This window comes from Zeugodacus cucurbitae, chromosome 5 (assembly GCF_028554725.1).
Source record: "Zeugodacus cucurbitae isolate PBARC_wt_2022May chromosome 5, idZeuCucr1.2, whole genome shotgun sequence".
NCBI classification, from domain to species: domain Eukaryota; kingdom Metazoa; phylum Arthropoda; class Insecta; order Diptera; family Tephritidae; genus Zeugodacus; species Zeugodacus cucurbitae.
Window position 1 is genome coordinate 26768884 of NC_071670.1, and position 26232 is coordinate 26795115.

General features: G+C 36.5%; 1 protein-coding gene across 1 annotated transcript; it reads right to left on the bottom strand.

Annotated features, from left to right (window-relative positions):
* Positions 1-22640: 22640 nt before the first annotated feature.
* LOC105220431 (A-kinase anchor protein 1, mitochondrial) lies at positions 22641-25952 on the bottom strand. Its single transcript, XM_011196869.3, has 4 exons — positions 24788-25952; positions 24316-24706; positions 24119-24252; positions 22641-23948 (listed from the first exon to the last, which is right to left on the bottom strand). The coding sequence occupies exons 1-4, from the start codon at positions 25931-25933 to the stop codon at positions 23880-23882; spliced, it is 1740 nt and encodes a 579-aa protein (XP_011195171.1). The 5' UTR covers positions 25934-25952; the 3' UTR covers positions 22641-23879.
* Positions 25953-26232: the final 280 nt, after the last annotated feature.

Here is a 26232-nt window from a genome sequence, read left to right on the forward strand (position 1 = left end):
CGGAAAACATAACACAACACTTAAAGGATTTGGAAACAATTACAGAAATTTTAAAAAATACTAATATGAAAATTTCATTAGAAAAATCAAAATTTTTCGCGAAAGAAATAGAGTTTTTGGGTTATATAGTAGCACAGAATGTTATCAAAACAGACCCAAACAAAATAAAATTAATATTAAATTATCCAATACCAAGAAGTTTGCGAGAATTAAGAGGTTTCTTAGGGCTTGCAGGATATTGTCGAAAATTTGTTAAAGACTACGCTGCGATAGCCAAACCTCTGACAAAATACTTATCAGGAGAAAATGGTAGGATTTCTAAAAATAAATCAAAAAAAATTGAAATAACCCTATATGAAGAAGGAATATCTGCATTAAATACGTTAAAGAAACATTTGGCTTCCGAAATGGAATTAACACAACCTGATTACTCAAAAATATTTGTATTAACTACCGACGCATCTAACTTTGCAATGGGTGCGGTACTATCACAAGGAGGTAAACCAATTACCTTCATTTCAAAAACTCTTAATAAAACTGAAAGAAATTACGCGACTAATGAGAAAGAGCTTTATGCCATTGTTTGGGCACTAAAAAATTTAAGAAATTATCTCTACGGTGTAACAAATTTGGAAATACATACTGATCATCAACCATTAACATTTGCTTTATCACCCCGTAACCCTAATCCAAAAATGAAAAGATGGCATGCAATTAAAGAAGAATAGAAGAATTTGCTCCTAAATTTGTGTACCAACCCGGTAAAACCAATGTAGCAGCAGACGCACTTTCCCGTCTTCAATTAAACCATTTGTCAAACGAATCAGAAGATTCACAGCACTCAGCACAAAGTAGTGAAAACAATCAAATACAAAAAACACAAAAACCTTAAATCAATTTAAACAGCAAATTATATTGTGTAAAAATAGGTTCACGATTCATGAGTTAATCGAAACCTTTGGGAATAAAAGGCATTTAATAGAATATGATACAGTAGAAAATTTAATGACTATTTTAAAAGAATATATTCAACCAAAGTTAGTGACGGCGATTCACTGCACTGTTGAAGACTTACATGAAATCCGAGAAGCTCTGAAACAAACTTTTCAAAACAAGTTTGTATTTACAAAACGTTTTCCAATGGATATTATTAATAGAGAAGATCAATGCGGATTGATTGAACAAACCCATAATAGAGCTTATCGAAACTATAATGAAAATATTAAACAAATAGAGAAATTATATTATTGGCCCGAAATCAGAAAAAGAATGAAAGAGTAAGTACGAAATTGCATGATATGCAATAAATATAAATACGATCGCCTAAGAAAATACCAATAGGCAAAGCCCCAATTCCAGAGAAAGAAGGAGAACAGCTGCATTTAGACATTTTTTACGCACAGAAACTAAAATTTATCACATGTGTAGATGCTTATTCCAAATTTTTAACGTTAAAACATATAGAAGATAAGTCAAATATCGAAGAAAAGGTTTTAGAATTGCTTCAAACCTTCACAGATGTAAAACGAATTACTTTAGACAATGAACCGAGCTTTACCACACCAACATTTAAATCCTTAATGCAAAGGTTAAATATTGAAATTTACTTTTGTAATCCACGTCACAGCACAACTAATGGACAAGTTGAAAGAGTCCATTCAACGATAATTGAAATAGCTAGATGTATAAAAGAAGAATATAATATTGTCAGTAATTTAGAAGCAGTACTTAGAGCAGCGCAACAGTACAATACAACAATACATTCAGTAACGAATTTTAAACCAAATGAAGTACTTTATAATAAAGTAAACCATGAAAATTTGCCAAACATTTTAAAACAAGCACAGGAAAAAATGCTAATGTTTCATAATAAACATAGAACAGACAAGCAATATCATCCCGGACAAATTATTTATGAGAAAATAATAGGAGAGAGAAATAAATTACAACCTAGGTATAAGAAACAACAAGTTAAAGAAAACTTAGGAAATAAGATAATAATAAATAATAGAAATAGAATTATACATAAAGATAACATAAAATCATAATTACTTATAGGTTTTCAAAATGATCCTTTCAATTTTCGCATTATTAATTGGCTTGACGACAGCCGATGTCATAGATTATACCCGACAGGACTACGTACTTATTGAAAATGGAGACGTTTCTATTTATGAAGAATATGGAGATATATTTCACATTACTAATTTGACAATATTTGAAAATATAATAGCAAAAGAAAAATCAAGTTTTTATGACAGTATCAAATATGAGATAGATAATCAAGATAATATAGAATTTACCACTCAAGAAACAGAATCAGAAATATTATTAATCGAAACTTTATTAGGACAGTTAAAACAAAACCATGTTAGACAAAAACGAGGAATAAATGAATTAGGGACACTTTGGAAATGGATAGCGGGAACTCCAGACCATGACGATTTCATAAAAATAAATGATAGATTAAATGATTTAATAATAAATAACAATAAACAATTTACTACAAATTCGGAAATTTTTAAAGTAATAACAGAATTAACTGATAACATAAATAATATAAAAGGTGATAATACAGCCAGAAAAAGAAATCAATACATTATACATGAACTACAAAATATAATAAATACAATAACATTTGGAAAAATAGGAATTTTAAATCCAACAATTTTACATTTTGATGAATTAAAAAACATAACTTATTACCAACATGGTATAATGACTATTACAGACTTAATGGACATTTCAAAATTTAAAATAGCCCAAAAAGAAGATATAATTGTACTTTATATCAAATACCCTAAAATAGAATTAACATGTAAGTACTATGATGTAAGAGCCATAGCTCAATTAGATGGTAAGCTTATAATTGACCAAAATATAACATATTGCAAAAATAACTTTTTTAATGTACAAAATTGTAAAACTGAAATTACAAAAACATATTGCAAATTAAATAAAAAAAAGTACATGTTTGTCAGAAATTTTAAATAAAAAACAAGGAAAATGTAAAAAATTAAAAGAAAAAAATTTGAAAATAGAAGAAATAAAACCAGGAGCAATATTAATATCAGGAAAAAATATTGTAAACAACCAAACATTAACTGGAACATATTTAATAACTTTTGAAAATAATACAGTAATAAATAATCAAACATATGAAAATATTGAAACGAAAACTTTAACAGTAATAAACTGTTAAAATTAGATAATATAAATATTTTAACAGAACGGAATAAGGATATCACAGTTCATTCAATTTTTTGGTACATAATTTTAATCTTGGGAATACTTTCCATAACTTACATAATTTTAAAATTAAAAAAATCTAACGAAATTCCCAAACCAATAGAAAATTTGCAATTGCAAGAAGTGACATATAATGCTCTTTTAGACCAAATACATAAATTAACTAAAAATAATAGTGAATCGGGGACGATTCATCTTAGGAAGGGGGGAGTTAACGACAGCCTCCACACAGCAACTTTACCATAACTATAAACATAATTGAATCTTTACACTTTGTAACTATGCAACCACATAAATTAAAATCTTTATTAATGTTTTTGTTTATCTAAGAATTTGATACACTTTTTCCGTTCAGAATGGAATAATCCATTCTTATCCAAACAATATTTGTAGCCCTCACAAGAAGGCATAATAAAAATAAGAATATTGATAAGTAAGCAAAATTCAAGATTCCGTTATTTGTTTAGATAATAATTGGAAATCCAATGCTCTGGCATTTCATCACTTAATGCAATGCCAAAGCATCTCAAATAATTAGCTTTTACATATAGAATTGTAAGTACATAAATACAAGCAATTTTAAGAATAAAGTCAGTTCCTTCCAGTTGGTGAGCGGACTCAAACCAACACTTCGTCTTTTATTTAAAACCGCGCGTAGCGGTAAATAATATATATTTTTAATACTTCCCACGTAAGGGAAGTTAATTTGCACATTATTCAATTTGGTTCACTATGTTTCACATTTCCGTTTTCCATTTGACAATTCTTCTGATGCCTATTTCCATTCGTGGGTCGTGAATGCTTCAGCCTGTCGTAATCTTTTCTTTTACCATTCTTGGATTTTTTACACAGTACATACAGTAGAAAACCTTATTCGTGGGGAATTCGCGGTGGTAAGATAGCCGCCATCTTGGTAAAACACAGTGCTGTATATATAGAGTACTTCATTTTAGTAAAACTTTAGTCATAAAATAGCAAATATTATGTATATAGCTGTCTTATATGAAGCGAAATTATTTGTTTATACTATATTTCAATTATAGAAGATTTTAACATCAATGTGTGCCATATTATTGCAAACAAAATATTAAATGTTGACGAGATATTTCATAAGTGGTGAGAATAAAATGCCGCTCTCATACAAGTACTTCTCTGTGGTACGTTATTCTTAGCCACATTTATTAAGATCTTACTGGTACAAAATTAGCAAAAAATCCATTTTTGCTAGTTTTACTTAAATTATTACCAACAATTATATTTAAAATACTTTGAATTGCAAAGTTTGGAAGTACACACAAGTTTTATAAGCTTGAAATGATACGTGGTTGCCTCCTTATTAAACATTTTTAAAACAAAATATATCATGATCCTATTGAATAGGCATTTCAAACTATCGGGTCCAAGGTAACAAGAATCAAAATCGTCATTTAATACTAATATAAGTTTTTTTTTTTGAAATTTATAAAAATCTCAAGAGCTTTTACTAAGTTTGACGAATCCTACACTTTTTATTTTGTAAAAGTATTGGCGTCTTCAGAGATCTACCCTTTCTCGAATAATGTTAAAGACAGCAAACAATTGTGCATTTTAAAACATTCATTATACATATAACCATATAAATATGAAAATGAATTTCTCTGAAGGAAATCGTTTTCAATTATATCACTTTCCATACAATGTCTAATAGATTGCTGACTATCTATGGAAGACATTGCCAATGCTTGAAAAGTTTGCCAAGAACTATTTTGAACCAGACAAACATACTCTTTCAAGGTTATTTAGTGAAAATTATTCAAATTGTTTAATAGTAATATTAAATCTTTTAAAATTTGAAAGCGCCAAATACAGTGTCACCAACCCAGGGATGTATTTATTTTAATACAATATTTAAAAATTAGTTGAATCGCGTTATACACTTGTACATAAAATATAACTAACTTATCAATAAATAACACTTAATACCACCATAAAATTTAATAAATATCCGAAATAATTTAAAATAATTCCAATAATAATGAAAAAATGTATTTTATTTAATAATTATTTAAGTACTGTTCATCGGACTTTAAAAGTTTTGTGAAGATTAAATGCTAGCACAACACCCTAATTATCACAATTGTAGCAAAAAAAGCGTAGCACACAACCCAAGTACGCCTCGGTGGTGTGTTAAAAGATGAAAATTAATGTAAACAAAAAAAGGGTTTCTACTGTATATACTGAGATTTTTTGTTTTCATGTCAAAAAGTTGTAATGATTGTGGAGCATACGCAGGCAAATAGCCCCAGATGCCCAATATATAATTTAGTTTATTCTTAAGCCTATATTCTTACAAAAATCAATAGTAAATATGTCTCAATATATTGGTAGAATATTAAAATGTATTTAATTGTGTAGATACATCATAAAGACTTCAATATTTGTTAACCGTACAGCTGGATGTGTGGAAATATTGATGGCCACCTGCGCGACGCTAAATTGCATTCTTGGTAGAAAATCGGCTTGTCGTAAATATGTATGTGCTTGCAAACATATCGACAAAAATTTTTGGGAGTCTCAGAATTTGTGCTGAAAAATATTTTGAATCGACTCATGTTGCCACTTTTGTTTGTAGGTTTTCGCGTCGTTGCAACTTTTCTTTCTGGAGGGAACATTAGAAAAATCTTCAATCTATGGTTTTTGACATCGTCGCGAAAAGACGTTTGTATGGCGTTGCTTTCATGAATGAAGCAACTTTGCCAAGTGAATGTGCTCCTGCGTTCATGAATGAAAATGTTTTTGTTGTGTTCAAAGTGTATTCAACAAAGTGAACTAAGTATTTGACATACCCGCTTTTGACAATAAAATAGTAAACAATACATGTATTTGTTTACATTAACCCGTCTTTTTTAACTTTAACAATATAATATATATTGATAAAATTGTTTGCAATTTGTCAGTTGGAGCACAAAACTTTAGTAAATTGCTTCCATGAGTTGTTTTGCCTAAGCAGAAAGTATTCGGCATTTTCTTTTATTCATTTAAAAAATATTTTTTTTGGTTTGAAATTTGTTTACTTTTGAATTTCAAAATTTGAATTTTTGAATAAATGTATGGGTTAAATCATTGGCAACAAACATGTCACATTCGGGTAAAAAATTGTGAGATGTCATATACCTGGTTCACTTTGTTGAATACACTTTGGTTGTGTTTACTACAATATTTGGTACGTCGATTGGCTGCCATATTGACTTGTGATATGCGACTTGAAACGTGTGTAGTTTTTTAACAATGCTTTTGATTTTTTGTGGTGGTTGACAAACTTATTAGCACGCATATGCAAATGTAAATTTGTGTGTTTTGTTTAGTGGCATACAAACATATGTCCCGTTGGTCTTGGATCCTGCGGGATCAGGCACCTTTAGCTAAGCTCTAAGCTACCGGGGGGGTCGGCAGGTCGCGGATAGCCGGACGGCCTGTAGTAGCAGGTTAGTTGCGAAATAAGTTACAACGAATAAGCAATCCCCGACGATGAGCGGCAGGAGTGGAGGATGCGGTTAAAAACCAGCCATGCCGATGAAACTCCTGTGACAGAGGCGAGTAGTTACCGCCTCTCTAATATAGGTGACTATACAAAATCCAGGCGCGACGGACTCAAAATGAGCGGCTTCCTGGTCAGCGTCTGTTCACCATGTCAGGTGCGGCTGTAATTTTAGACCGGTCCATACCGGGGCGCACTGGGAGTCCCTGAAAGCATCATCAGCTGTTTTTCACTGGTGGTGTGGAGAGGGTGATGTGAGTTAGCTCTGCCGAAGTGTCAGCCACGATGTGAATCAGTAACCAGCCCCTTCGGGCCCTGGTCAGGAAGTGTGCATTGGGCGCAGAACTAGTAGACTGCGTTGCTCCGGGCGAGCGCCGGTTCGTCCGAGTATTCCGGAACCGGTAAAGCGTAGGACAGGCCTCAGGGAACTGGGGTAGGGGCATCGTCCTCGAGGGTATACCCGTTCCTGTTTTTTTCGGCCCGCTCCCCTGCACACGATGCGCTGGTAAAACTGATAAATGGAGACAACAAATGAAAAAAACCTAAACAACAATAATAGTAGTAACAAATTTAGCGGTGTCAATAGTCAAGTTGAAAGTGAAAATCACGAACTGGAAAAAAGCTCGCTTAGAAAACCTAGCGATAACACTATGTACAAACCTGTATGTAGTTCTGAAGGAGACCCCTTTAAAAAAGCCTCGCGTTTGGCTAGATCGCCGGTGAAGGTGCTTTCCGCACAGAGACCTGTGAGGGCGAAATCGTCACCACCAGCACTACAGGAGAACACACCGAAAGCGAAAGAACCACAGTCACAAAGGATGGATTATATGAGTAAATTAGGAGAAATGATCCAAAAGCTAACGGATATGATGCGCCCGCCACAGCGTTCTATCAATAATCCCATGAGGGAACTGCTAAGCGCGATCTCGAAGCTTTATACCCGTGCACAGCAGGAACACATTAGAGAACGATAACCTAACCGTAACTATTGATCAAACGACTGTTGAAATCACACCAAAAAGACCACGGGATGACAAGCAGAAACGAAGGACCCCACCAAAAAGGACTAAAACATCCCAGGACGATCCAGTGGTGAAAGCAGGGGAAATCATAAATCGTGAGGGAGGAGTAAAAGACTCGAAGGGAAGAAACCTGGACCACGGTAACAAAGAAAGTGCAAAAAAGTAAAAACAAGAAAAAGGAAAACACCGTAACACGCCTAAGACCGGAAGCAATTGTCATCGCAAAAACCGGAGACATGTCTTACGCAGACATACTTCGGGCGGTGAAGCGAAATGAAACTTTGCAAGTGGTTGGCGAAAATGTCTCTAGAGTAAAAAGGACAGCTAAAGGAGAGATACTGCTAGAACTAACGAAAGCACAGACAGGAAGTACTGAAAGATATAGAGATGATATAGCGAAGGTACTAGGAGACCAGACACAAATAAGATCACTAACACCAGAAACTATAGTCGAAGTGCGTGACTTGGACGATATAACGACGAAAGAAGACATAGTACAAGCGATCCGTACAGAAATCGAACAGCTTCGTCTTTTCAGACAAGAGTCTATTAAAAGCATTAGACCGGCAAACGGCAGTCATAAGTCTTCATGCTCAGGAAGCAAAGCACCTACTGACAGCACAAAAGATTAAGATCGGCTGGACAATCTACAGAATCCGATAAAAGACGCAACTGAAGAAATGTTTTAGATGTCTAGAATATGGGCATGTGGCGAAAGCATGCAGCAATGTGGAAGACAGGAGCAAGTGCTGTGTTAAATGCGGTGAGGAGGGTCACTTTGTGAAAGACTGTATTAACAAACCCTCGTGCAAGGCATGTAAAAATAGTGGAAGAAAGAACACAGACCATCAAATAGGAAGCCGGAAATGTCCCATATATACAGCAGCACTCAAAAAACCTAGAAGGTGAAGATCCTACAAATAAACCTGAACCACTGTGAAGCGACTCAGGATCTCCTGACGCAAAACATATATGAAAATAAGATTGACGTGGCATTAATTTTTGAACAATACAAAAATAAAGACTCTGACAAGTGGATTTCTGACACCACAAAAAAGGTTGCAATATGGGCCTGTGGAAATAAGCAGATGCAAGACACACCATTAATCGACAAGGCTTACTTTACGAGAACCAAAATATGGGAGATTTACTTATACAGCTGCTATATACCGCCAAGTATACCACAAGCTGAGTATGAAAAAATACTTGACGACCTGGTAAAAGAAGCAATGACAACTACACCGAATATAATTGCAGGTGACTTTAATGCCTGGGCTCTAGAATGGGGCAGTAAAAACACAAATTCGAGAGGCAGTGCATTACTCAAAGCCTTTGCTGTGCTTGACGTGGTACTGCTTAATACAGGAAGACAAAACACTTTCGAAAAAATGGGCGTGGATCTATTATTGATATAGCTTTTGCCAGCAGGGTGCTATATCGATACATAGACTGGCGGATGTGTGACATATATACCCAGAGTGACCATTGGCTATTATGATAAGTATCAGCAAGAGTATGCAACATCGAAATTCCTGCCACCAAAAGGTGCAGTCCAAGGGGTGGAGGACAGAAACCCTAGATGAGGAACTTTTTAAGTTAATGCTTGATGAAAACTTAAAAGTAAGTGTTGATGCAGACCTGCAGGCTAAACTATTGGTACAACACATTAGCAAAGCCTGTGATGCCGCTATGAGTAAAAAGAGGTCAACCGCGCAGAGAAAGCCAGCCTACTGGTGGAATCGAGAAATCGAATCGCTGAGAAGTGATAGTCACAAAGCGATACGCTGTTTTCAACGAAGCATAGGCCGCCTAGATTGCGACAGACTACGAGAAGTATTCAAGAAGAAACGCAATGAACTAAAAAAGGCGATTAGAAAGAGCAAAATGTCATGTTTTAGAGAATTATGCGAAAAAGTGGACGAAAATCCGTGGGGCGCAGCGTATAGAATTGTAATGTCCAGGATTAAAGGTGGCAAAAGACAAGCGCCAACATGCCCCTCACTACTCCAAAATGTTGTTGAAACTCTATTTCCGCAACAAAACCAAGAAGGAGGAAATTATTACCGTGAAGACGTAGTAGATCCGCCAGAAATCACCGAGCTGGAAGTCGCACTAGCTGCGGAGCGTTTTGAAAATAGCAAAGCACCAGGATTAGATGGTATCCCGAATAAGGCCCTCAAAATTGCAATCAAATACGATGCAAAGCCATTTGCGGATTTATACACACAGTGCCTACGCGAAGGAGTGTTTCCAAAAATCTGGAAAGTACAACGCCTCATACTCTTGCAGAAGCCAAACAAACCGGCAGGAGAACCGAGCTCCTATCGTCCACTCTGTATGATTGATACGATGGGCAAAATCCTGGAACGGATAATATGCACCCGCCTAGAGAATCACCTGGAAGGAGAAAGTGGCGGTCTCTCTGAAAACCAATATGGCTTTCGTGCAATCAAGAGAGTTACAGATATAGCAGAAAAGGTTATTGAAGGAGATAGGTGGTTGTACGGGAAAAAAGAATATTGTGCGATAGTCACCTTTGATGTGAAAAACGCGTTTAACTCGGCGCATTGGCCCCATATAATGCGTGCATTGGTGCTCAAGAAAACACCTAATTACTTGCTGAATATCATAAATAGCTATTTGTCTGAGAGAATCCTGCTCTACGACACGGACGAAGGACCAAAAAAGTATATGATAACGGGTGGTGTGCCACAAGGCTCTGTGCTAGGTCCACTTCTATGGAATACACTATATGATGGAATATTGTGCCTTTCTCTATCGAAAGAAGTGCAAATAATCGGATACGCAGATGATATTGCAGTGACAATAGTAGCTAAAGAGCTCCACCAAATACAAAGTATATGTAGCGATACTGTACTCAAAATAAAACAGTGGCTAACGAGTTCAAGACTCAAACTTGCCGGACACAAAACGGAGGCAGTGCTTATCACTAGCAGAAAGAAACTCGAAAACATCTCGCTTAACATAGACGGGCACAACATTACAACACAACCTGCTGTGAAATATCTTGGTGTAACTATAGATGCGAGACTCAATTACAAAATGCATGTTGAAAAGGCGTGTGAAAAAGCGGCGTGAGTAAACATGGCGCTATCTAGAATAATGGCCAACATTGGAGGCCCGAAACAGAGCAGGAGAGCGCTTCCGGCTAAGGTCAGCCAGTCAATTTTAATGTATGCGGCGCCTGTATGGGGCCCGGCATTAATGCACAAAACTTACGCTGGAATGGCAAAATCTGTGTTCCGGCTGAGTGCTATAAGAATAGCCAGAATAGCCATTTCGCACGGTCTCTAATGAAGCTGTTGCTGTTTTAGCAGGAATTATGCCTCCAGACATATTGGCTCTCGAACTGAAGCGAATATATGAGAAAAGTAAAAGCGCAGGCCGGAAACTAACGGTGGCTGAGCGTAGAGAAGAAAGACAAGCCAGCTTAAACGAATGGCAAACACGCTGGGATACATCATGCAAGGGGAGATGGACACATCGTTTAATTGGAAACATACAGGTATGGGTGGTGAAATAGACCAACCGAAACATGGTGAAAACATGGTGAAATAGACCATTTCATGACACAGTTCCTAACCGGACATGGATGCTTCAGGGAGTACTTGTATAAGTACGGTCACGATGACGGCGTATCTTGCTCTTTCTGTGGAAGTAGTAACGAGAACTCAGAACACATATTATTCCACTGTCGGAAATATACAAATGAGCGACTGTCTTTGGAAAGGGAAGTATCTGACCGAATAACACCAGAGAATATAGTGACTTATATGTTGCATTCAAGGAATGTGTGGAATATAATTGAGAAGATGTCAGTCATGGTACTCCATGATTTGAGGAGAGCAAAGCAGCAAAGAAGGAAAAATCATAGAGTAGCGAATAGCGCGTTAATGTCGTGAGCCCACAGGCTAAGCTTGCCCTGCGATGAAATGCCTAACGGCGGTCCCACAGAGCCTCAGTAAAGCTTCAGGAGACGGAGTTAGGGTTTAGTACGTAGGCGTACCGTCTCGCAAGTCCAGAACAGTAGGTAATACTGACTGGGCGTGGTCCCGAATGAGGTGCACCTATAGCGGGCAGTACGAATCGTGCATACTGCTATTGCAAAGTAGCAGTATCTATGTAAGATTCCCCCTTCGACAACAAAAAAAAAACAAAACAAATATGCATACAGAGCAATGTACATGAGACATGTCCTTCTCTGTAGTGTCCGACCGATACCAAATATTTGTCCGATGCCGATTCTTTCATCAATATATATATATATATATTTGGCGTAGAAACCGCTTTAAGCGATTATAGCCGAATCCACCAGAGCGCGCCACTCATTCCTCCTTTTTGCTTTTTGGCGCCAACTGGAAACACCAAGTGAAGCCAGGTCACTTTGCACTTGGTCTTTCCACTGGAGTGGAGGTCGTCCTCTTCCGCGGCTTCCTCCAGCGGGTACTGCATCGAATACTTTCAGAGCTGGAGTGTTTTCTTCCATCCGTACAACATGACCTAGCCAGCGTAGCCGCTGTCTTTTTATTCGCTGAACTATGTCAATGTCGTCGTATAAATCGTACAGCTCATCGTTCCATCGTCTGCGGTATTCGCCGTTGCCAATGTTTAGAGGACCATAAATCTTGCGCAAAACCTTTCTCTCGAAAACCCCAAGAGTCGTCTCATCGGATGTTGTCATCGTCCACGCTTCAGCGCCATACATCAGGACGGGAATAATGAGCGACTTATAGAGTTTGATTTTGGTTCGTCGAGAGAGGACTTTACTTTTCAATTGCCTACTCAGTCCAAAGTAGCACCTGTTGGCAAGAGTGATTCTGCGTTGGATTTCAAGGCTGACTGGTGTTGTTAATGCTGGTTCCCAGATAAACGAAATTATCTACAACTTCAAAGTTATGACTGTCAACAGTGACGTGGGAGCCAAGACGCGAGTGCGCTGACTGTTTGTTTGATGAGATATTTCGTCTTGTCCTCATTCACCACCAGACCCATACGCTTCGCTTCTTTATCTAGTCTGGAAAACGCAGAACAAACGGCGCGGTTGTTGCTTCCGATGATATCAATATCATCGGCATACGCCAGGAGCTGTACACTCTTGTAGAAGATTGTACCCTCTCTATTTAGTTCTGCAGCTCGTATTATTTTTTCCAGCAATAGATTGAAGAAGTCGCACGATAGTGAGTCACCCTGTCTGAAGCCTCGTTTGGTATCGAACGGCTCGGAGAGGTCCTTCCCGATCCTGACGGAGCTTTTGGTGTTGCTCAACGTCAGCTTACATAGCCGTATTAGTTTTGCAGGGATACCAAATTCAGACATCGCGGCATAAAGGCAGCTCCTTTTCGTGCTATCGAAGGCAGCTTTAAAATCGACAAAAAGATGGTGAGTATCGATTCTTCTCTCTCGGGTCTTTTCCGAGATTTGGCGCATGGTGAATATCTGGTCCATTGTGGATTTTCCAGGTCTAAAGCCACACTGATAAGGTCCAATCAGTTAGTTGACGGTGGGCTTTAGTCTTTCACACAATACGCTCGACAAAACCTTATATGCGATATTGAGGAGACTTATACCACGGTAGTTGGCGCAGATTGTGGGGTCTCCCTTCTTATGGATTGGGCAGAGCACACTAAGATTCCAATCGTCAGGCATACTTTCTTCCGACCATATTCTACAAAGAAGCTGATGCATGCACCTTATCAGTTCTTCGCCGCCGTATTTGAATAACTCGGCCGGTAATCCATCGGCCCCCGCCGCTTTGTTGTTCTTCAAGCGGGTAATTGCTATTCGAATTTCTTCATGGTCGGGTAATGGAACATCTATTCCATCGTCATCGATTGGGGAATCGGGTTCGCCATCTCCTGGTGTTGTACTTTCACTGCCATTGAGCAGGTAGGAGAAGTGTTCCCTCCATAATCCCAGTGTGCTCTGGACATCCGTTACCAGATTACCTTCTCGGTCCCTACATGATAATGCACCGGTCTTGAAACCTTCTGTTAATCGCCTCATCTTTTCATAAAATTTTCGAGCATTACCCATGTCGGCCAGCTTCTCAAGCTCTTCGTACTCACGCATTTCGGCCTCTTTCTTTTTACGTCTGCAAATGCGTCTCGCTTCCCTCTTCAGTTCTCGATATCTATACCACCCCGAACGTGTTGTGGTCGATCGCAACGTTGCGAGGTAGGCAGTCTGTTTTCTCTCCACTGCGGAACGACAATTCTCATCGTACCAACTGGTTTTTTGGCGTTGCCGGAGACCAATTGTTTCGGCTGCAGCGGTATACAATGAGTTTGAGATGCCGTTCCACAGCTCCCTTATATCGAGATGCTGATGAGTGCTCTCAGAGAGCAGGAGTGCAAGTCGAGTAGAAAATCGTTCGGCTGTCGGTTGTGATTGCAGCTTTTCGACGTCGAACCTTCCTTGTGTTTGTTGACGGGCGTTCTTTGCTGCACAGAGGCGAGTGCGTATCTTTGCTGCTACTAGATAATGGTCCGAGTCAATGTTTCGTCCTCGGAGCGTACGCACGTCTAAAACACTGGAGACATGTCTTCCGTCTATCACAACGTGATCGATTTGATTGCGCGTGTTTCGATCAGGGGACAGCCACGTTGCTTGATGAATTTTTTTATGCTGGAATCTGGTACTACAGACAACCATATTTCGGGCCCCAGCGAAGTCGATCAGCCTCAGGTCGTTTGGCGATGTTTCGTCATGGAGGCTGAATTTTCCGACTGTTGTGCCAAAGACACCTTCTTTACCCACCCTGGCGTTAAAATCGCCAAGCACGATTTTGACATCGTGGCGGGGGCAGCGCTCATAGAAAGCATCTTTGGTCACATCGTCCTTCTCTTCCGTTGGGGCGTGGGCGCAAATAAGCGATATGTTGAAGAACCTTCTTTGATGCGGATTGTGGCAAGACGTTCATCCACCGGGGTGAATGCCAGGACTCGGCGACGTAGTCTCTCTCCCACCACAAATCCAACACCGAATTTGCGCTCCTTTATATGGCCGCTGTAGTAGATTTCACAAGGACCCACCTTCTTCCGACCTTGTCCCGTCCATCGCACTTCTTGGACGGCGGTGATGTCAGCCTTTAGTTGTATGAGGACATCAACCAGCTGGGCAGAGGCACCTTCCCAATTGAGAGTCCGGACATTCCAGGTGCATGCCCTCAAATCATGATCCTTAGTACGTTTGCAGGGGTCGTCATCAAAAGGAGGATTTCTCATCCGAGGCTCGGTGTTTGTTTTCATTGGGGAGATTTTTTTATGTGGTGGGTCCCAAGCCCTACGCACAACCGCACAAGCGGGCTTCGCCTTCTCACTTTAGCTCGCCTCCAAACGGATAACTTTATTTAATAAATTAGTATGGCAACAAAAGAAAAACAAAGACAAATAACATTACAAAATAAGTAAACAACTACATAAACATATGTAAATATTCATTTAATTAATAGTTCATTTAGTTAACTAGTTCTTTAACTAGTTAACTAGTTCTTTTTTCAATTACAACTATTTAAAAAAAAAACCAACATGTCAAGCAAATTTGACCGAAATTTTTATTTTTTTGGGAAAATGTCTGCCAAAATCCCAATTTTTAGTTTTTTGTCTTTCCTTCGTTCAAGCCCGCGCTTATGGTCTTACCTAGAACACTTATTTTTGATTTTTCATTTTGGATGATCCTGTCAGGAGTTATGCTGACAACGCGGATGCACCTTTTCTCCGAGGGGTCACCGGAAATGACGTTGCAATGGAGGAGTTTTATTTATTTTTTTTGAAAATTTCAAAAATTATTTTTTAAATATGTATCTATAAGACAGGAAAAAGTTTGAAATAAAAAAAATAATTGTTTACATAGAAAAAAATTATTGAAAATAGGCCATTTAATTCCTTAAGGACAAATATGAGCATTAAGGCCAATATTCGAAAATAGTAGGTATATTAAAAATAATCCGTTATTTTCAAAGATATGACTTTTGTCATTCATATCTCGCATTGTGAAAGGCGTCACATAGTGATAGAAACTTTGAAATCTTGTTAGAAACTCTCGATGGAATCTTTGGAATCTTGTTTGACAGGTTCTTTTGCATACATCTTATAGTCCAGGACAGCACCAAGAGATTATGACGTGATCCTGTCTATGGTGAACTTTTAAAAATAGACTCTCCTAGTTACGAATGCTTCTCTAATTGTGGCTTTATGACATTATCTTCAAAATCTTAACAAGTTGTTAAACAAAACTGTGAATATTTGACATAAATCGAATCTTTCTAGCAGTGCTAAATAAAACCTTCAATTTAATGCAAAATTATTGAATTTCTTTATATTAGACTTAAATTATCGTCGTGATGATTTATTAGTTTAGTTAAATGTGAATCACTGTGTTTTATATGGTAAACAGAAGAATTCAAATTTTATGCTTTAAAGAAATCAAAAAAGTAAGAAAAATGTATTTTAGTGTAATCCGAAAGAAGTAGAAAGAATCGGCCAAATATGGCCGATGCCGATGCTGAATTTTGTGGCCGATACTGTCCGATGCCGATACCAAGGCCGATTAATCGGTCGATCACTACTTCTCTGATAAGTGATAATGAGACAATTCGAATTTTTGAAGACATACGTTCATATGTAAATGCATATGTTTATGCAAGTTTAAGTTATAAAAATGTAGTTTATTTTAGGATTATACGAAATGTATTTAGTATAAAAATATAAATTTGATGAAAGTATGTACATATGTATATTCTTATAAAACATTGAATACATATCCAGGTCCGTGTGAACATTTTTTCTATAAATATGCCTCTGAAATTATCAATCGTGCAATCATTCAAAAATATCAGCAAAACGAATTTCATACCAATTGTATATAGTATGCATATAAATGAATCAACATATAAACAAAAAGGCTAACATGCGTCTATAATAGAAATGTAAACCTCTGAGCATATTTTTCAATTAATGCTCAGCTCTGTTAGCGTGTACTGTTAAATTTTCTCCCACCGAGACGGCTGTGGTGAAACACACTTATAGGATTTTGTTAGTTTTTGAATTCACACGCATTCCGCAATTAGACCTTCTCTATATTTAACGTTCTCTGAAAATCCTTTGGAAGAACAGTCATCCCAAAACCATACGAAGAATGCTCAGAGAAACTGATTTAAATGGCCGCACAGCCCGAAATACACTATACATCATTGCTAAAACTCGAAGTGCAAGGTTGAAGGTTGCAAACGAACAGTTATATAAGCCTGCAAGCTTCTGGAATACCGTAGATGAAAGTAATTTCAACCTCTTTAGATCGGGTAGAATTATATCTGTATGAACAAAACCAATTGCTGAGCTACAACCGCATAATCTACGTAGTACCGTAGTAAAAAATGGTGGAGGGCATGTAATGGAGTGGGGACGCATGTCGTATTCTGGTGTCGGGAATTTGGAATTCATCGATTGTACTATGGGCAGGAGTGTAAATCTGGGCATTTTAAACGAAATTTGCGTCAAAATGCCGCGAAATTAAATAATTTCGATACTATCAAGATACAGATCCGAGGCACAAATTCGGAGTAGTGCAAAATTTGCTTATTTCAAACTGTCCGCTGAGTACAAACACTAGCGTTCTCAGATTTGAGTGCAATTGAGAATCTGTAGCCAGTTTTGGAACGAGACATTCGAAAATAACATATTAAAAATAAAGCCGACTTGAAAAACGCCCTGCAAACAGAACGAAATAAAATTGCTCCAAAGTATACAATGTAATTGGTAGAATCCATTCTGAAGTGTATGAAAGCAGTTATAGATAGTAAGGGGCATTCCACAAAGTACTATCAACCTAAAATTTTAGTTGTGTCCTTAATAAAAATTGCAATGTATTTTGTTTTTTTTTTTGTTACTGCATAATTTTCGCTGTGAGGTGCAATAGTATACTGTAGTTTGATTTTGTTGTAGATAAATAAAATAACTATAAAATCTGATTTTTTAAGCATACATTTAATGTGCACATCTCCGCTGTTAAGTGGTATTTACATTTTTTGGAAAATTTATTTAGTTTTCAAGTAATATTTGCTTTAGTATTTCTTGTACGGTTGCATCACTTTGGCTGAGAGCCAAATCTATGGCGAACGATATTGTATGTATGTGATTGGCGTTGCAACCGTTTAGCCGGTTATAGCCGAATCGACGATAGTGCGCCACCTGTCTCTCTCCTTCGCAGTTCGGCGCCAGTTGGAGATCCCAAGTGTAACCAGGTCGCTCTCCACCTGGTCCCTCCAACGGAGTGGAGGCCTTCCCCTTCCTCGGCTTCCTCCGGCGGGTACTGCATCGAACACTTTCAGGGCTGGAGTGTTTTCGTCCATTCGGACAACATGACCTAGCCAGCGTAGCCGCTGTCTTTTTATTCGCTGAACTATGTCAATGTCGTCGTATAACTCGTACAGCTCATCGTTCCATCGTCTGCGGTATTCGCCGTTGCCAATGTTCTGAGGACCATAAATCTTGCGCAAAATTTTCCTCTCGAAAACTCCTAGTGTCGTCTCATCTGATGTTGACATCGTCCAAGCTTCTGCACCGTAAAGCAGGACGGGAATGATAAGCGACTTGTAGAGCTTGATTTTGGTTCGTCGAGAGAGGACTTTACTGTTCAATTGCCTACTCAGTCCAAAGTAGCACCTGTTGGCAAGAGTTATTCTGCGCTGGATTTCGAGGCTGACATTGTTCGTGTTGTTGATGCTGGTTCCCAGGTATACGAAATTATCTACGACCTCGAAGTTATGACTGTCAACAGTGACGTGGGAGCCAAGACGCGAATGCGCCGACTGTTTGTTTGATGACAGGAGATATTTCGTCTTGTCCTCATTCACCTCCAGACCCATTCGCTTCGCCTCCTTATCCATGCGGGAGAAAGCAGAACAAACGGCGCGGTTGTTGCTTCCGATGATATCAATATCATCGGCGTACGCCAGGAGCTGTACACTCTTGTAGAAGATTGTACCTTCTCGGTTTAGCTCTGCAGCTCTTATAATTTTTTCCAGCATCAGGTTAAAGAAGTCGCACGATAGTGAGTCACCTTGTCTGAAACCTCGTTTGGTATCGAACGGCTCGGAGAGGTCCTTCCCAATCATGACGGAGCTTTTGGTGTTGCTCAACGTCAATTTACACAGCCGTATTAGTTTTGCGGGGATACCAAATTCAGACATCGCGGCGTAAAGGCAACTCCTTTTCGTGCTGTCGAAAGCAGCTTTAAAATCGACAAAAAGGTGGTGTGTGTCGATCCTCTTTTCTCGGGTCTTTTCCAAGATTTGGCGCATGGTGAATATCTGGTCAGTTGTCGATTTTCCAGGTCTAAAGCCACACTGATAAGGTCCAATCAGTTTGTTGACGGTGGGCTTTAGTCTTTCACACAATACGCTCAATATAGCTTGTATGCGATATTTAGGAGGCTGATCCCACGGTAATTGGCGCAGATTGTGGGATCTCCCTTTTTATGGATTGGGCAGAGCACACTGAGATTCCAATCGTCAGGCATGCTTTCTTCCGACCATATTCTGCAAAGAAGCTGATGCATGCACCTTATCAGTTCTTCGCCGCCGTATTTGAATAATAGAACGATATTACAATAAGATTATTCTTCGCAATTGTTTTTCTTTACTTATATCCTAGATGTATTTCAATTATTACAAGTAACCTCATAATGTTTGATTGTATTAAGAAATAATGATTCTTGAATAAGTTTACTATGCAGGTGTATAATATTCGCCCCTATTCCCATTGTCGTTTATCGTTTTAAAACGACTTAAGAACGCCTATTTGGCATTCCTGTTGGCGTTAACGACATTTATCGAAAATAAATTGAGATTCCCCCATTTTAAACGACTATAGAAACGACATAGAAACAGTCGTTTTTTGTCGTTGCTCTAATTGTGAGCGACATAGAAACGACGCGGTTGTTTGAAGGAATATTTGAAGTGAAGATGAAAATTCCAAATCGGAAACAGTTTGAAATTTTAATTTCTGAAATGGAAAAATATCCTGCATATGCCAAGGACTTTAGAAAAGGGATAAATCCTTTAAATCTCGATTTTTGGGAGGGATATTTTTTCTCCATAAAAAAATGATCTTAAAATTCAAAATGAAGAAAAAAATAGTACTCCAACAAGAGGAGGAGTTAATAAACAGATACCCATGTCTCCTTTGGCTGGACCACTAGTTAGTCGGATTAGCCAGAAGCAAGGAGCATGAGACGCTGGAAGTATAACATATTTTAGAAGAAAGTTTGGACGACGCAGATGTCACCACTACTTCTTTTAAAAAATCAAATAATGATGGAAGACTAACATTGTTGTACGTAAGTACAACAATTACAGTGATAACGTTGTTTAGAATCAATATAGAATAACATAAAATCCATTAAGGACTGCTTTAAAAATGTGTCTCGTTGCATAAAAAAGAAATTTTTATATTTCGGAAAAGAGTATAAAAGTTTAAAGTATTAAAGTATTCTATATAAAATATGTAGACAAATTTCGATAACTTTTCTTAGGCGTTACGATATACTTCAAGAATACCAATTTAGGAACGAAACGATGATAAGTACGACAACGACTTAAGTGCTGAACACAAAGACGACGACACGACACGACGTAGCGACGGCTGATCACAAATGTCGCTTTGAAGCCAGCGTCTTGAACATTTTGAAGACGGCAGCGACACACCAAAAAGCAATTTCATTGTTGCCGTACTAACATCTATCACTTCAATAAAATTTACATATTTAGTTTAAAGTGAAATTATTTACGTAAAAAATGTAAAAATGGTCGATTTATTTGTTTTAAATAATCGATTGTTATTATAAATGATATATCAAAGCTATTTTACGTTTCTGCTGGCAAAATAACGTCATACTTGTGAGTGAAGTCGTGCTGTTGCCAAAAAATCTGTGCCCATAAGAACGCGTGTATTTTAATATTTGACAGATGTCGTTCGTCGCTTGTCGTCTTCTATGTGTTCAGCACATTAAGCAGCTACTACATAGCAAAGATAACATGATACGAAACTCTTTCATTCGTGAGAGAGCTGTCAAAGTCCGCATTTTTTATAACATTTGGCAGTGGTGCCACTGCGGGAAAACATAAGTTAGGAGATTTTTATTCGATTTCTTGGGTATTTATTGGTTTACAATTTACGCTTAATAGAGACTTCTTAACCAATATTACACCAACACAAACACTTATAAATATATATTTTAAGATAAACAATAAACATCTACACATAAAAATAATAAAATATTATAATAATTAAAAATCGTACATATTATTAGTCAACATAAACAAAAATTTAGCTTAGTTGAATTTAGTAACATATATTTATTTATATTTTATAAACCAATAAACACCTTAATATATTCTCTAAAAGTTTAAGAGAAAATTTGTAATCAGATATGTATTTACGTAAATGGCATTTAACACTGCCAAAGAACGTATATTACTTTTGTTCAAATAGCCACCGTTTCTTAAATAATATACACATATTAATTCCATTTAAATAAAAGTTAATAGTAATTCAAAAATCACAAAAAACTTATCGTACAAAAACGAACCATTTAATCATTTATTTCTGCGGGATTCTTAGTGGTAGCTCGTCATTTTGACTGTCAGCTGTTCAGTAGCCCATGATCTGGCTTTGTTGCCAACATCAAAAATGAGTTCATGGGCTCTCTCAACAAGCAAAAGAGAAGAGTTTCGTATCATATTATCCATGCTACATAGCTCGCGAATGCGAATGCGAACGTTTGACAGTTGAGTTGAATACACATGTTCTTATGAGATGAGCTACATAGCTTTCGCATGTTTTCACAACCAACGCTCCGAATTTCGAACTCGGATTCGAAAACGCACAGAAGTTGAAAATTTTCAACTTTCATGCGCTAACACAGCAACCTTCACATTCTTAATAAGAATAGCAACCAACATTATGTTACTTACAATCTTGTATGTTTTAATTATTTAAGCTCGTTTTCTTCGATACAATATAAGTATTTTGGAAAATATAATATTTATTAATGTATTAATAATAAATTTATCAAATATTTCAATTAATTTTTAAAGATTAGGGGTGATGAAGTTTTAATAAACAAGGTAGACAGTTTAAATTTTCCTTCTGTTGCTTAATTCGAGGTTTTCTATGTACACTGATTATAAAAATCAATAAAAATTTAAAATCGCCGTCCATATTATTTAGGTCGATTTCAAACTCGCAAATAAAAAGTGTGTATGTGTATCACCTTATACACAGCTGTCAACGAATTCAAAAGCGCATTTATGGAGTTGCTCGATATATACGCAGTCAAGCGCATTTTTTCGCTTTCGCATTCGCATTCGCATACGCGAGCTATGTAGTTTGAGCTTTAGAAACGACTATTAACGGGAATAGGGCCGATTGTTTCACGTCATAATTCGTCCAAATTTCCAGCCAACTTAACTCAAATTAATTTTGTCCATCTTATTTATTTCCGCGATAAAAGATATTGTTCCAACAAATTTTTGTACAAAATGAGACTCAACCAATATTTTGACAACGAAACTTATTTATTTTTTCCTCATATTTAAATTATAATGCAAATATAACCAAAAAGTGTACAATGACTATTTATTTGTAAATGTTCTGTCCGATGCTATAAGAAATAAAAGCAGAATTTAATGATTTAACAACGTTATGTTTATTATGAATTTTTGAGTCAACTGATTTCTACCGCCTAATTAAAATTCCTTCTTTTGAATCTGGATAACATTTAACACTTGAGCTGAGGGCCCCACAATGCAAGTTTATACAGAAAAACCAACATTTTTCGATACACAAAATACAGATAAAGAAATTTATTATTTCCTGCAAAGCTATTGTTGTAATTTGCTTGTGTGCAGAAGAACTATGGCCAAAGCGTTATATTATTATGTTATCTTCAGAATAGTAAATCTTCATTTTTTATTATTAGTGTACTCCATTGGTAATATTCACTATAACGTTTTATGAAATCACTTTATGAATAAATATAAATCTAACAATTTTTAATTAAAACTAACTAAGCTGGATCAAACAATAATTAACACTAAGGCTGATTGGCTTTCATTCTGGTAAAAAACATGCCATTTGACCTTTACTGAGGTGCAAAATAAATATTACGTTTTAGAAGAATAACTGAACAATTACTTATAAATTACAATTTAGCGTACTTATGTTTACTTACATGGTTCTAAAGGGTTACTAACGAAAAAATTATGTTACCTTGTTACATATACAAGTATAAGTTTGGATTATAACATACATTAGACATTTTGATGAATTTGCATTCTGTATACGATATATAAATAAATTGATAATAGGCAGTCAATATTTGAATTCACAAATGCAAAATGCAATTCAAACGAATTTAGTATATATAGATAGAAAAAATACCTGTTAAAATTGTATTTTATTTCTTTAATGAGTTTAATATTTTTCGCAGTCATGTTAATATCCATCAAAATGCCTTTCCGCAAATTATAGCAATAAGTAGCTGCTTTTTTAGTTCTCTCTACGTTTGGTAAAAAAATATACGTACATAAGTATATATTTAAAGCATGTTATTTATGCATCAATAAGAGACGTAAAAATGTACTATTTTATATATAAATAATATTTAAATATGCATATTATATTTACAAGAGTTTATTTGAAACTTTTTGTCCGGCAGAATTAATACGAGCCTTCTATTGCTTGCTATATTCCTAGATATATATATCACCATATTTTTGGCGATTTTTTAATGTCTTCCATATTTACAACAGGTTTATTCACTTGAAACAAATGACTATTGCGTAAAACACAAATTGTCGATGAATGCCTCAATGACGCCTTAAATCTTCACAACTCTTATTATTGATTTTATAACCTATGCGCATGGTAACTTACTTAATGAAATATCTTTACTATTTCTAAATTGTTAAATAGCGATGTTTTGTTCTTTTAAATATTTTAAAATTAATTGGATGATAATTGTGGCTTGTCTACTAACAGTTTTTACAAAAACTCTCCACTCATTTGAAATCAGTCTCGCACATCAACCCATTTAGCTAAATTTCTGGCTGCAAGTTCCCTGTTTACGAAAATAATATTCTGCAATGAAACAAATAGAATTTAAATATTAATAATAGTATCAAATATGTCAACAAAATTGTGTATTTTATATATGGTAATATCGCTTTATGGCTTTAACGGTTGGAATCCGATCATGGATGTTAAGTTATCAATTACATATAATGAACAGAACAGCACAAGATACTTACACCTGGACCTAAGTAAGCGTACAAGTAAATTTCCGGTATATTATGGCTGTTGTACCCTGCCACCTGTGCTTGTAAAACAATTCCCCTAGTCAGTTGATATAACATTTCAGCTGCTTCCGGTGGCCACGTGGAATCTGTACAAATCAATTTGTGATTTTACATTATAACAAAAATATATTTTTAATCCATTTACATACCGATTGGTTCCACATTGGATAATACACATTCGGCGGCTTGGAATGGTAAATTAATAAAGTCTGCTCTAATTTGCCGTAATTCGTGGAAATGTACATCCATATAGCCTCCGAAGTCCAAAAATTTAATTACGCACCGCTCTTTATCCTCACCGTTTTGTTCTACTATTTGAACTCTATACCAATATCCTTTAGTTTTAATTACACAAACAGCATTGATTTCAATACCAGGCAGCAACGGTGCTTCACTCGTTTCGTAGCTGTCATACATACACCTTTGAAGATTATCTAATGAAGGTTTCGAGGGATGACAAGGCTGCTGTACGAATATATGTCCGCCATTCACTACAGCAGTGATACATACATCGTTATTAATATTTTCGACGAGCTTAAGCTGTAGGAACAATAATTATAGTAAAAAATTGCGAATAATACAAACATATAAAACAAACTGAATAATTGCTGAAACACTTGCCTGTGAACAAAGTAAATTTTGAGTACATAAAGGAACTACAGATTCAGGAGATGCTGGTTGTATTTTATCCATAGTAAAATTAGGAAAGCGTTTTGAGGGGAGACGTTGTCTAATCATTGCCAAAGCAGCTTTAATTTCACTCTCAGAACCCTCAATAACGCAAATGCATAAAAATTTTCCGGCATTATTTGTTTTGCGTATTATTACATTCGCTGAGGTCTTCACTTTGATTTGGTTGATGAAAAAATGTTTTCTGCCATACAAGTGACCTATAAAGTTACTTGGCAGAAAGAATTCATATGTAGATTTGACACGATTTGCTTCGGATCGCGGCAAGCTTGATCCTTTTCCTGAATCGCCCGATTGAACGCTGCATAAACTTAATGATGGACTGGCAGCATCTACATTACGTTTCCCATTTTCCGTAATATCAACATCTGGACATTGAATATTCATGGCGCCGTCTTTGTTAAAAACTTGATCCTGTTCTGGATGACCTGGCGAATTTCCCATTTCACTTTCATTTTTTACATTTTCCATAAGATCCAAATTATTATTTTCTTCACATTCTTTGGTATATTTATTTTCAAGAAAAGAGTTTTCAGGTGAGATTTTTGGTGTGCGGGTAGCTCTTATTACAACAGGTGCATCCTTTTTACAATTCACATTGCGGGAATAAAACGCTATGCGATTATCCACGGAATCTGGCAGATCAACTGGTGAAGATAAGTTTTCAAAGTCTTCATCGATCGAACGAAGTGCCTTATTTTCAGCATTTTGTATTTTGTTTTTAAGAACCTCAGAGTCGACTTGCTGCTGTTTGACGGGTGAACCTCTGCCATTCTGAAGAATTTTGATTGGAGCCGATTTACCAAAAAGTCTGACAGTTGGACTATCATCACCTTCGTTTTTGTTATTTATATTTACTGAATCACTTGGTAAAGGATTCGACTTGTTCTGAATTAAACTTCCATTTATGTGTTGATTTGTTGATTCTTTTGAATTATGTGCACTTAAGTTTTCTTGTTCGTTATCAATTGTGCCTCCATTGGAACGATTTTTATTGCGACGTCGATACCAATAAACACCGAGAATAAATACTACTCCCGGCAATGACAAATATAATAAGGGACGACCAGATACCATTTTCGTTGAATATTGAAAACTAGTAAAACAAAGGAAATTTAAAGTTAATTAAAAATGGAGAAGTTAATTCTACCTTGTCTTGTAATCAATTCCAAAAAAAAATATGGAACTGTATTCTATAACTGTAAATAAATGTTTCCCAAAAATGTACGTCTTAATACAATTAAAAAAGGAAATTCGTAAATATATAAGATTTGATTTGTTGACTGTTATCAAAATACTAAAGACTTAAGCAGCAAAAAAAGAATATGTTAATAATTTCATACTTTTTCCAATATCTTTTTTAAAGTACCTATTTG